The sequence below is a fragment of the Erinaceus europaeus genome, chromosome 1 (assembly GCF_950295315.1).
Source record: "Erinaceus europaeus chromosome 1, mEriEur2.1, whole genome shotgun sequence".
Classification (NCBI taxonomy): Eukaryota; Metazoa; Chordata; class Mammalia; order Eulipotyphla; family Erinaceidae; genus Erinaceus; species Erinaceus europaeus.
This window is the reverse complement of record NC_080162.1, coordinates 42,886,361-42,900,734: the sequence shown is the minus strand read 5'-3', so window position 1 is coordinate 42,900,734 and position 14,374 is coordinate 42,886,361. Positions and strand designations below refer to the sequence as shown.

General features: G+C 38.0%; 1 protein-coding gene across 1 annotated transcript in view; it reads right to left on the bottom strand.

Moving 5' to 3' along the window:
* The window catches only part of BCAS1 (brain enriched myelin associated protein 1), a 102,155-nt gene that overhangs the window by 66,518 nt on the left and 21,263 nt on the right, over window positions 1–14,374 (bottom strand). Inside the window, exon 4 of the mRNA XM_060185116.1 lies at window positions 9,397–9,965. Within this exon, the coding sequence (XP_060041099.1) occupies window positions 9,397–9,965 (569 nt within the window). The remainder of the gene's footprint in view (window positions 1–9,396; window positions 9,966–14,374) is intronic.

Here is a 14,374-nt window from a genome sequence, read left to right as displayed (position 1 = left end):
AGGCAGAGAGGGGCTGCCTGATGAGCAGAGAAGGTGGGGCCTAATGGCAAAGGGGCATTTCCTGCCTCTGAGGGGCAGGACCTGTAGGAGAGGGGGCGTGTCTTGCCTCTGAGGGCAGGGCCTGCAGGTGAGGGGGCATTTCCCGAATTAGAGTTACCTTGGGCCTTTTGGGAGGGGGCCCTGCATAGCTCCTAAAAGCTGCGACCATGGTCAAGAGGAACCAAGGTGCGGCCCAGAGCAAAATGTCCCAGAGATAGAAAACCTGTTAAACAAAAAAAGAGTAGAGGATTTGGGATTCATCTTGATAAGGAGGAAGGTTGCCCATGACAGAGGGGTCACAGGAAAATAAGAAGAGGGAAAAAAAGAATCACAGTGCCTTTGTAAAAAACGAGGCTGCAGAGAGTCAAGGCTGTATACTTACCTGAGGTACGTCTGCTGCTTGTGTGTGATGCCGGGGGAGGGGGATATGTCCCTGTTTGGGTGCCAGATGCTGGGCTAGTGTGAGGGTGTTTCTTCCTGGGCATGTGCTCACTGGGTTGGAGAGAACTCAACCAGAGCCAACCTGGGCTGCTGCTTACTCAGCAACTCGGGAGAGAGACCAGGAGCTCATGGTGGAACAGGTGGTGGAGTGGGAATGCAATGTCTTTTTATTGATCATAGACAACACTTTTAAATATTTTTAACTGGAAGTGGCAAGTCAGAAAAGGAAATGGCCAGGAAAGGGGATGGAGAAAAGGAAAGAGCGGGAATGTAGAAACCTTCCATAGCAACTGTTGTGAAGGTTGACTGGTGGGATTAATTAATACCCTGCAGGCAGGGTGGGCCTCAGGCAAAACAATGATTATGTAAATAGACTGTAGTATCAGCAATGGAGGATGGAGCAGAGTGGGGTGTGTGTGGAGGTGGCTGGCTTAAGGCCCGACACTCTTTGACTTTGTAAACACTCACTGGGTTTGAGTTGCTATTGTAAGTTTGGAAAGGGTAACTTTGATAATGGAATACCAAAGGGAAAGAAAGGTCCAAATTTAATTTGAAAATTTATTGCAAGCACATCTTGTTATTTTGACCAAGATCAAGACCACAGTATGTTGTGAAAAACTAAATTAAATGCCAAGCAAATGGTACAATTGTATGATTCTATATGGTTTATCTAAATGAATGCATGTATATCATATATGTATATGTATGTATCTGGACATCAATTTTTATTTAAAGTTGTGTTAGCAGAGTTCCCAATAACATGAAAATATTTTCCAACAGTCTTTGAAAATATATGATGGATACAACACTTTATTCTTTTCAGATTCACCCAACAAATGCTACCACATGCCAATGTATTCCAGGCACTGAGAAACCCAATTGTATAAAGCAGCACATGATAGTGAAGGTGGGAGTGTTATGCAGACACCTCTCATGGGGAGCTAAGAAACTGTTTTCATGACAGCTGTCTTATAAATAAGTATTTCCCTATTAAATAATAAAAAATAAAAAGAAATAACCCTGTCCCTCTAGATTATAGTCTTTTTTTTTTTTTTTTGCCTCCAGGGCTATTGCTGGGGCTCAGTGCCTGCACTACAAATCCACCACTCCTGGAGGCCATTTTCCCCATTTGTTGCCCTTGTTGTTATCCTTATTATTGTCATTATTATTATTGTTGTCATTGCTGTTGTTGTCGCTTGGATAGGACAGAGAGAAATGGAGAGAGGAGGGGAAGGCAGAGGGGGGAGAGAAAGATAGACATCTGCAGACCTGCTTCACCACTTGTGAACAGACCCTCCTGCAGGTGGGGAGCCCAGGGCTCGAACCAGGATCCTTATGCCAGTCCTGTGCTTATGCCAGTCACGTGCGCTTAACCTGCTGTGTTACCACCTGACCCCCCAGATTATAGTCTTTATTTACAAAAGGATGACTCTGGTAGAATGGAGTTTTACAGAGTTTAGGTCATGACCTAAGAGGGTTGGAAAATAACTTAGTGAGCTAATACCAGTATTAAAATCTATCAAACAAAACAGAAAAGGCTTAACAGTATCATCTTGTGTTAGAATCTATACAAATAATGTCATTTTGTGCATACTTTACTTCATCATATATGTGCATATATCAGGTAAGGATGTAAAATCTAATTCTAACATAGTTATGTTAGAAGGTTAATGCAATGTCAAGGAGTATATACAATTAATGAGTTTATAATGAGTATATTCAAGTAAGTTCTTAAGAGGGATACCTTAGCTCTGCTAGCTATATTCGTTTAATGATTTCCTGATAAAGAATTAGGTAGGAAAATAGATATGTTTCTATCTGTGGCAAATCTTTATTGACAAAGATGGCTTAATATTAATGAAACTTCCCAAACCATCTTTGTGCTTTCCACAAAACCATGGGATTCACTTTCTCCACTATGTTAATCTTAGAACACTCCTTTTTTTATTGATAGAATATGATGATGATATATACTCCAGTTGTTACTATGACAACATAACTAAATTTAGAAGGAAACAAGTCCATGAATTGAGTCAATACATGAAGGGTGCTGAAGAAGAAAGACTAAAGCATTCTGATGCTGCTACAATGTTTAACAGAACTAGTATCCCCCTCTAGAAGTTTTTATATCCAGGATCGCACATTCTCCACATGAAGTCACATGGGGTGTGTATGCCTGTGTGCTTCATTTATGGTCAAAGGCACTCTAAATGAGATAACACTTGACCTCTGTTATATTGGAAGATCATTTGTTTGATCTGTTTCACAACTACTTCTCAGTTTATGCCAACTTAGAAAACATCTTGTTTTATTTTGTATTACTACATTTGAATGCTCATATTTTCTTTTATCCTTACAGTAACCCCATCGGAAAGGTAGCAGATTCCTTTCATGGATGAAAAATAAGAGGTTTTGAAAGGACTGCTTATTTTTAACCAGAGGGCTACTTTGTTTTGCCTTATGATGACGCCAAGCCTTGGATCTCTGAATCCTAGGTATGGAAAGTCCTTTGGGTAAGTACTATGCTATATCCTCAGCCCAGACATAATAACATTTAAATAATCATATTCTGAGTCCCCATCTCTTAACCTAATATTCAAGGTTCTTTTCTAGGGCTTTTTCTACATTTAACGTTTTTCAATAAAAGTGACCAACATATGCCCTCTGCAAATGCCCTCTGCTTCCCAGTATTTTCTCTTGTTATAAATCTTTCTCTTCTTGTTTGCCACAATTTCAGTTCACCTTCTAGTACCAAGTTTTCAGGGAAGTTGATGTCCTCACTACTGGTAGGTGTCTGATGATCACAAGGTCTTGCCCAAAGTATATAGTCAGTTTGTGACAGAGGGAGCGTTGAAACCCAAGTTATTTGAGTATATTTGTGCCTAAATTTTCTACTTTATACCGATAAAGAAAGGACCCTGGAGGCCTTGGTTCTTAGTTCTTAGTGTATCACTAAATATCAGTGACAGAATGAAGTTGTCCTTAAGACAAAGAAACTCATGGGTTATATAAGTAGGCTTTTTTCTTGTTGCAACTATAACATTGTTAGATGTGAGTTAAGTTTTGAACATAGTGAGGTTTCAATACTCAGTGAACACTCAAATAGCATTGTGAAAATTCAAGTAGACACATAGAAGAAACAGTTAGATATTAAAATCTGAGTTCAGTGTAAATTTAGGTTAGAGATATAAATTTGGGACCCATTAGCAAATAGTTATACTTAAGCACTTGGAGCTACAGAGATCTTCAAGGAAGGAAGTATAGTTACAAAGATAGTGAAAAACCAAATTCCAGGAAAATAAAACATTTAGAGAATAAGATTTATCAACGGCCAGAGAGATGATAGGGCCTGCTAAACAAGTGAGAATGATGTTTGAAAAAGAAAACTTGGCCACTGTGTCAGATGTGACAGGCCAGATTAGATGCATGAGGGCTAAGAGGAATCTCATTAGGAAGTTGAGCCATGGTAGCAAATTTGGGAGGAATAGTCATTGTGGAGGATGAAAAACCTGAAAGAAAAAGAAGCCAAAACACTAAATATGTATTTTTTCTAAATACCTGTAACTTGAACAAATTTGAGCAGTGCACTTGTTATAACCTCCCCCCCCCCCCGCCCACACACACACACCTCTCACTCATCACACACACACAAAAATAGATGTCTCTTAATAGGTTGTATGATATTTTAAGGTTCAGGACTATGACTTTTCTTTGAAACATTTGTACAAAATTTATGTTTTTTTAACTAACAGTTGAAGGATTTAATTAAACTTTTTAAACTAAAGGACTGTTCTTATTTATATCTTATGAATTTGTGCTTGGCAATATTACAAGCATCTCCCTCAACCCTCAACACAAATTTCTCTGTAAGTGTTGGTTGAGAATAGAAATTTAATGTTCTTTTTTTTTCCCCAACCAAATAAAAGTAAAACTTTGATGAAGTGACCAGTTATTTTTGTGATGAATCTCTCAAATACATATCTTATAGCTCTGGTTCAGTTGTTAGGGAAAGAGAAAATAAAAAAAAAAATCTTATCACTGCCAACACATTGGTTTGTGTGAATCACAGCTCAGTGAAATCTTTCAGGCATATAATTTATCTTTTCTTTAGCCCATATAGTAAATGCTTCATTTGTTCATGAATTCTGGCCTTGTTTTAATTATGCTATGCTGTGAATGTAGTTTTATTAGACACAAAATAAGATTGTCATTCTGGAAACACAGAAGATTTGTGTGTTTTCCTCAGAATGAAATGGTGGCATCTTTCTTCCAATTCACAGTGCTGAGGGTCTGTGGTTGGAATTACAATCCAATAAGGAGCATGCAGTGACCCTGGGGGAGAGGGCTGGGTGGGTGGAGGGACAGCTGACTAGGCTAAGCTGGAGGCATAATTTATCCTAAGAATTCTGAATCAATACATTGACGTCTGTTTGTTCAGCTATGTACAATGTAGTACTCCCACCATGAAAGCCATTAATTGAGAACTCTTATTTGTGTCACATTCTGAATTTGATGTATCTTATTGCATGTACAGGACAGCTAAATTTTCCTCCAATCAATACAGACTGTTTAATAAGTTGAAAGAAAATTCAATTTCTGATTGTAAACTGTTTTATTTTAAAAAGTCATTGCAGAGAAAACTCAATAATAAGAGGGCTGATTTAAAAAATTATTTGTATATACATATATTTGTATCCCAAAAAGTTGATAGATAAAGGACAAACTAAGGACCAGGTGATGGTACACAAGGTAGAGTGCACACAATCCTATGCAGGAACCAGGGTTCAGATCTCTAATCACTATCTGCAATGGGCAAGCTTCATAAGTGCTGGAACTGTGGTGTAGGTGTCTATTTCTTTCTTTTTCCTCTCCTTCATCTATTTCTCATTGTCTCTATCAGAAAGATAGAAAAAGAAAAAAATGTTTATCAGGAGCAGTGGGCTTATCTTATAGGTACAGAGCTCCAGAGACAACCATAGTGGCAATTTATAAATATAAAAAAAAAAGGAGAACCAATGGCTACTTCCTACTTTTTTCATGTTCTGTATGCATACAGTGCAGAGTAGGCACTTAATATTTCAAATTCCAATGATACAAACAACAAAAAGGGAAATTAATGGTGTAGTAAAAATAAATGTAAATTTCATTAATGAAGAATTGAACAGTTAACTTGCTTATTCAGAAATGAGAACAATTTATAATGCACAGATCTTCTGAAATATAATCCTAGTTTTTAAATAATTGCCACAGGCTTTACTATATGCTACCTACTATATTAATCAAACAATCCCCACCTTTCCAGCTCAAATCTTGACTGGGAACTCATTCTATTCACACTGAGGTGCTGTCCCTAAGACTCTTTAATAAAAATTCAGAGCTTATAAGTACAGCTCTAAAAATCTGCACTAGTTTCAAAATAGGAATGAATTGAGTGTGTTAAAGGAGGGTTTTACATTAACTATGCTGAAGAACCCTTTTATAAGATACCGAACTAATCAACTGAACTGACTGAGATTTGGAGGAATAGCTGAACAACTGTCCAGAAATACATAAACAGTCTTTTATTTTCATCTATCAATACCCTAAGTTATTCCAAGCTCAAATAATGAAATGGTTTTGGATGCTCATTTAAAAGAAATATGACTTAAGAAATTCACAACCTCAGAATAACCTTAGTATTTCATAAAATAAGAACTCAACCACAGTTTCTTCACTCAGAGTAAGGTAGTCAATGATTTCTCAAATATCCATGAATATAGATGTCTAGTTTATAGCCCCAATAAGACAAGTAACTTTAAGGCTCATGCTGTGCCAGTTTGACTAATTCTTAAGTATGGGCAGAATATTCAGTGCTCAGCCACCTATAACCCTCCACTGAAGATCTTGCACAGTTATTGCAGGTGTTTTGTTCCTTATCTTTTACTGGGCCATAGACTCTTAAAGTACCTTTAAATGTGACTATCATAGTCACCCTTAGAGCTTTGCTCACACTACCAACATAACACTCATAGGATGTAATTCCTAGATACACCTAAACCTCATTTTTCTCTTCTTTTCCTTTCTTTATTTATCTTTATCTTATTTTCTTTCTTTCTTTTTTTATTTTTTAGATAGAGCTAGGAAAGAAGGGAGGGAAAAAGAAAGAAAGAAAGAAATATTCATAGACCATATCACCAAAGTTCCTTCAACATAGTAGGGGTCAGGTTTGAGCCTGGGTCATGTGCCTGGCAAGTCAGCACACTATCCAAGCAAGTTATTTCACTGGCCCAAACCTTATTTTTGAATTATACAGAATGGTATTCAATTGGCTCTTGAACTGGTGCATTTGGGTGAGCATTGAAAGCACAGTTTTGAAGAAAGACTTGAAAATCAGCTCTTGGAGCTAAGATTCATAGCAACCATGGAAATTTGGACAAAGGTTATATATAAATGCTCATTGAAAAATCATATGTAATATTTAAGATATTGACATAACTAAAGTATCATTAGTAGATGAGTGGATAAAGAAGAGGTAACATATATGCAAAGTGGAAAGTTACTATATAGTCATAAAAGTGAGAAATAGAAATTAGGGTAGCTTGGAATGTTCCTACTCATAACCATAGAATGCAAGCTCAGACCTACAGGGATGCAGAGGTTACATAGGCTCCTAAGCTGAATATGGGCCCCAGATCAAATTGATGGGGTTTATAGTCAACAATATTTATATACTTTTCCCATACTTTGGAGCTACTCTCTTTCCTGATCCAGTTTTCTAGCCCTTTTTCCAGCCATGACATCATCTCCCCAGACAATAACTTGGGTCTACCTGCATATCAGATGTCAGGCTCAGTAAAAACTAATATAGTCATGGGCCCTTTGGAATATAACTAAAATAGGCCTACTAGCTGTCTTCAAAACAGAGACCTCAAATTTTCATCTTCAATATTCCAGCCTTTAGGTTCATAATTAATCAACAGTTTATGTGGCTTTATATGTTAACTCTTGTTTTCAGCCACCAGGTTCCAGGTGCTACCATGATGCAAACTGGACTTTCCTGGAGAGATGACCCTACAAATGTGTCCTGGAGCTCTGCTTCCCCATATCCCTGCCCCACTAGAGAAAGAGAGAGACAGGCTGGGAGTATGAATCAACTTGTCAATGCCCATGTTCATCAGGGAAGCAATTAGAGAAGCCAGACCTTCCACCTTCTGCAACATATAATGACCCTGGGTCCATATCCCCAGAGGGATAAAGAATAGGAAAGCTATCAGGGGAGGGGATGGGATATGGAGTTCTGGTGGTGGGAAATGTGTGGAGTTGTACCCCTCTTATCCTATGGTTTTTGTTAGTGTTTCCTTTTTACAAATTAAAATCAAATAAGTAAATAAATAAATACATTTTTGAAAAAAAAAGAAGCAAAAAGGTGAGAAATGTTGCCATTGGTACCAAAACAGAAGAAACTCATGGGGAGTCCTTGAAGCAAACAAGTTGGAAGGAAAAAAGACAAATATGAATGTTTCTTCTCATGTGTGTATGAAGATAGAAAATAGACAAAAATGGCACGATGGGAGAAACATAACCTGTGTCCACTGACAAAACATCTGGGGCTGCCCAAGAGGAAGAGGTTGGAGGTGGGACAATGGATGGAGTTGTAAGAAAAGATAGAGGATTTTAGTTATGTTTTAAAAAAATTAACTAAAATAAGCAGAATGCTGATAAAAGAGTTTTGTTATCTCCCCCCCCCCATTTTAATAAGTCAGACTTTTCCATCAGTGTCCATTATTTACAATAAATTCTTCACACCTGCCCAGATGCATTGAAGTCTCAGATTAATGTAGTACCTATCTTCCCTTTGGAAAATAAGGTTCAGTGCTTTGAACACTGTCTTGTGTATTGGAGGCTCTCAAGAAATGACACCCTGGGTCACAATTAGCATCTTTGTGGTGCTGTCAGTTACTGTTAACACAAAGGTGCTGTCAGTTATTGTTAAGGCAAATCATTTGACAATCACAATACATGACTATGTAATTATTATAATTATTACATGTATATATTTTTTCACTATCCCCAGTTAGAGACACTTGTCTTTATTCTCACCTTTTAGAAGTTCTCTTACTTAAGAGATTCATTAAGGATATAAATGCCTTAAATACAATAGCTCAACTTTTATTTCCTTTTTCATTTAGGTAGTTATTTCTTGGTCCTGTAAACAAACTCTGAAGGTTAAAAGAAAGAGCTCTTTCTAAGGTCAAAAAGAACATACTTTACTTTGCATAGGAAGGATAGAATCAGATTCAGCAAGTATGCTGAATGAAGTATCATTTAAAAAAATCTATATTTTTCAAAGATACTGCTACAGCTTGTTGGAAAATAATTAGTACATGAAAGAGTCTGCCTAGCACTATAAAAAGTTCTTACTCTTAATCTTCACTCTGGTGTAAAAAGATAAAGATCAATCCAATCTATTAAGAGAAAAATGTGTTTCAATGATGGCCTATAAACAAACTATATATGAAACAAACTACCAAGACCCTTAAGACATTTTGCTCTTTTAGGAAGGCTTTTCATTCAGCTAAATGTCTTTCCCTCCAGACATCATTCATCATAAATGCAGACTGTCTTCCTGCACCTTTGATAAGTGGAAGGTTGAATGCATCTGCCTGTAACTCTCCACCTCTTTTCTTTTACATAAAACAGATGCCACAGCTGTTATTGTTCCTCAAACAGATGTTTCTGCCCACTGAAGCTTGAGGAGACACTAGGCTACAATGTGCTATTTATTCTGAAGGGGTCAGAAGTGTGTGTGTGGGGGATACCTTGTCGAACCCTCTTAGTGGCTGTTGAACAACAAATGTATGTGGAATCCTATGCCTAATTGTGTGCAACCTAAGCTGATATTAAGAATGAGATGGATTGCCCTTTCTCAGCACTTACCGTCTCTGCATCATCATTGGATGGCTTGGAACATCCAGGAATATCACCAGCCTGGGCTGTAAGCTCTATGCTCCTGGTTTTCTGTTGGGTAACACTTGGTGCCTCTTCTCGTCCCTTATCCAGCTTGAAGAGTTTGTCCAAAAAGCTGGAGTCCTTAGAGTTTGAGGAGATTTTCCCCTCTGACTCGGGTGGGAAAGGCACTGGTCCCTGATTGGCAGCGAAGCTTTCTCCATGGGCTGGGGTCTGCCCAGGGGTTTTATTTGGGTCAGGTCTGGTTGCAGCTGCTACTGGAAGTGCCATGCTTTCACTTGGGTCTTTGTTCCCTAGCATTTTATTGGAGCTGACATCAAGCTTCACTGGTGCAGTGGATGAATCTGTGGCTTGGTCTCCGGTACGTCCTGGTACAGACTGAGAGAGTGTCAAGAAAAAACGAGATTTAGCAGCTGGTGCCTTGGGTTTGGCCTCTTTCCCAAGATTCTTCCCACTGGCATCCGCAATAGTGCTTATCTCCATTGTCTTGGGGGAAGAAGTGGTCCCATTATCCTGCTTGACACTTATGCCCAAATCGACTGTAAACACAAACATAAACAGCAGTTATTAACCACCCGAGGAAATTCAAGGATTAGTAATGGACTCTAAAAGTTTTTATAAACAAAGATCATCTGCAGACTAAGAATCTGTTGTTCTCCCCTCTCTGAGTGAGGCAGAAGTTTCTTATGGAGGTATCTTCTGACCCTGCCCTTCCCGGAGGAGAGCAGTATAAGTTTAGAGAGGTCACACAGTTGCTGGTGAGTAGGCATCAGGTGCTGACTAGTGGCTTTCTCCACATCTTAGTATATGTTTACAGGAATCTTGTGAAAAGCAAACTGTCATGATTTAAACTGTGAGGCAGGTTATACACCTGGACTCTAGAATTAGAGCAATATTCTTTAGTCTGAGATCTACTGGCACTAGAGGCTGGAATATATTTTTTGTGGGGTTCATCTTGTACATCATAGGGTGTTTAGCAACATCCTTTAGCAACCCCCAGTTGTGACAACTAAAAATGTTTCCAGACACTGTCAAATATCTCCTGGGGGTAGGGTTGTTGTGGGGCAAAATCATTTGTGTCTTAAACAAAGAGAGGATTAGAAGGAAAAAAGTATTGAACTGTTCCACCCATGTATGCAAGATAGGGATAGAAAATGGATGAGTGAAGAAGATAGGAAGTATATGTACATATGTGTGTGTACATGATCTTTATAATTGAGTAGTATTCCATTGTGTGCATTTGTGTGTGTGTACACACAAAATGGAACACTACTTAACTATAAGAAAATAGGAACTCTTGGCATTTGCTATAATGTGACTAGAATAAGAGGGGTGTATATATCAGGGGAAGACAAATACTGAATAATCTTACTCATGTAGAAAGGAAAGAGATAAAGCAAGGGATCAAAGTAAAATGAAAACAAACTCTTAGACTCTGGTTTTAAAGCAAGTGTCACCAAAGGGAAGGATAGAGTGAACTGTGTATGTGGTGGGAGGGGAGTGTCCAGTGGATCATGATGGACAGATGTTGGCATTTTTGGTGGTAAGTATAATATGTTAGTATATATGTTTTTGAAGAGGTAGGATATTGTACCCCTAACATGTGTCATACAATGTTGTGAACCAACATTACTTTAATAAAGAAGTAACAAATTATAAATTAATAGATAATGTAAACCTAAGGTAAAAAAATTGTATTAAAAGTTTATCCTTGAAAATAACAAACAAAATTAAACTTAGTGAATGATCTCAATGAACAAGAACAAATCAGTGGGCACTGAAAGCAGATGAAACTCTTATGGAAAAAGGTGTAAGTGGATGGAGGTTGGAAAAACAGTAGAGGGGGCATAAGAGGGTTGAGCATAATTTTATTTAATAAAAAGTAAATTTAAAATAAAAAAACATATCTGAAAATATCTGAGCTAGATTGTCTAGGCATCTTAACTTTTTTTATGCCTCAGATTTCTGGAAAAGTGAAGTGAATGGTGAATTCTACCTCATAATTTTATATTGAAGATTACTTGAGTAAATATTCTTAAAGCACATATAACAGTTCCTAATATGTTAAGTGGCCAGTAAATGTTATGAATGTTAATTGGTGGTGACTCAGCCCTGTGGAAACGCTCTCGCCTCCCATGAATGTTAGCTTTTTTTCACTGTTCATGAGTGAGAAAGCTGAGAATCAGAGAGGGCTATTGATCTTATCAAGCTTGATGAGGAAGCTGATAAATTGTAAGTTGATGTGTACAGAAGTGTGAATCCCAGGGCGGGACGATAGCATAATGCTTATGAAAAAAGACTTCCATCTGCACTCCACCCTCCACGACCTTCCCCAAATAGTGCTCCTCTGCTAGAACCTCCAAAAAAACTTTGGTGTTGCTCACTGATATGTTGTGAGTATTACATGTAAAGATGCACACATCTACCAGCAATGGTCTTTGTTAAGCTCTAGTAACACCCTATGTGTAGAGTCAGGAACAAACAAACAAGGAGAGTCCCAGATTCTTTTGCAGAATATCATCACCATATTAAGCATTAAGGTACAAAGAACAAATGGATCAGAAGATGAATATAAGTATTAGGATTTCCTCAAAAACTTGAACATCAAGTTAGTCACTCTGCCTGCTCATTGTCTATCTTCTAGCTCTTAACTATTTTTTCTGTGATCCAGAAACTCATAGTTATTATAAATATTATGCATAGAAAGGGAATGAGGGAGGGAGAGTTCAGGAATAAGGAAGTGATGGATGGATATGTCAGGTTGCCAAGTCAGCAAGTAAGGCAGTGGAAGTGTCAGAGTGAATATAAATGACTTGTGGACATGGTCTATGCCAGGAGAAAAGGAAACAGTTGACAAAAAGGGAGAGGCTAAGATTCAAAACAAGGAAAGGCTTTTCAAAATGCCAAGAGCATCAGCTGATTTCTTTCAGTCTTTTTCCTTTCTTCCTACCCCCTCTGGCTAAGAACCAAAGGAGCAAGTCCTAAGTAAGAACACTTTAACCAGTAAAAATGCCTTTGAAAAAACAATCTTCTCATGAACACAATTTTAAAAGGTGCTTATGCAAAACATGGGATCAACCTATATGTCTATTAAAAGACAAACAGTTAAGGAAGTTGTGGGATTTATATTCAGTGAAATACAATTTTGCAATTTAAAAAGATGAAATATTGTTCAGTACAAAATGCACAGAACTAGAGGTGACTATTATAAGTGAAAAAAGCAAAGGGTGAAAGATAACTGCAAGATGGTTTCACTTATGTGTAGAACACTGATAACAAAATGTAGCGAGCTTGCAAAAACAAAGCAACAACAATAGCAAACAGTAAACACACTGTCTCTTAGTCTCTGCAAAAACTATAATAGTGGTTATCAGAGGAAAAGAATTGTGTTGGTAAATGCCGTCATTTGTGCACACATGTGCACGTGTGAACCTATACCCTAGAAACCTTATAATTTTGAAAATCAATGACAAATCAATCACTAAATCAAGTATTTGATAGTTTCTTATCTACCATTCAGGTCCTTGATTCATTTGGAATTTACTTTTGTTTCTGGTGACACACAGTGATTCACTTTCATTCTTCTGCATGTTTCAACCCAATTTTCCCAACACCATTTATGGAAGAGAGACTCTTTTCTCTATTTTTTTTTCTTGCCATGCAGGTTTTTTTTTTGTTTTGTTTTGTTATCTTTATTTATTCGATAGAGACAGCCAGAAATCAAGACATAAGGGGGTGATAGAGAAGGAGAGAGATAGAGAGACACCTGCAGCAAAGCTTCACCACTTGTGAAATGTTCCCCCTGCAGGTAGGGACTGAGGGCTCGAATCTGGGTCCTTCTACATTGTAACATTTGTGCTCAACCAGGTGTGCCACCACCTGGCACTGAGACTCTCCTTTCTTCATTTAATATATTGGGTACCCTTGATTAAAACTAGATTAACATAGGTGTGGTGGGTTATTTCTGGGCTCTCAACTCTCTTTCACTGGTCTGTGTGTCTATTTTTGTTCCATACCAGGCAGTTTTGATTACAATGGCCTTCTATTATAGTCTGAGATCTGGGAGTATGATACTCCAGTTCTGTTTATTTTTCTCCAGACTATGTTGGTGATTTTGTGTGTCTTTTTGTTTCAGGTAAACATTTGTAATTTTTTTCTATTCTCTTAAAGAAAATCAGTGAGGCCTTGATGTGTATTGTATTAAGTTTATATATGGCTCTGGGTAGAATATTCATTTTGATGATGTTAATTCTCCCAATGCATGGTCAGTTTCACGCCACCCCATCATCTGGGGCCCTAGTCAGGGAATCCTTGAATTCCCACCCTGATGTGATGGGCCTAGACCTTTAATAGATCCCCTTCTCCACCATCACTGGTCATTTCCATCAGGAATGCCAATATAAGCCCTCAGTGTGCCTCTCTAGGACCTTGAGCAGCAATTGCAGGGACAACTCCATTCTTTAAAGGGAGACCGAGTCAGCTTACTATGCCATTCAAGGAAGACTGGTCCTGAAGTGAGTGCAGCCTAGAATGTTCCTAGCTGTTACACAGGCTCTTGTGCTAAAATATGAGTAGAAATGGACCCTAGGTCAGACTGATGGGGTTAATAGCTAATGGTATTCGTCTTATATTTGTGAGCTACTCTTTGCCCTAATCCAGCTTTATAGTCTTATTTTCAACTCTAACATCAACTTCTCAGACAATACTTTTAGTCCACCCACATGCCAACTATGAGGCTCAGGCAAAAATTACTAAAGTCATGGGCCACATTGGACATACCTATAAAAGACTTCCCAGCTTCCTCCCACACAAAGACCCCTAGTTTCATTTGCCCTATTGCCACCTTTGTGTGTCAGTTTATTGAACAATTTACTTTGTATCTGTCATACAGCCTTTCACCCACCAAGTGGTAGATGTTACCATGATGCCATCCTGACCTCCCTGGACA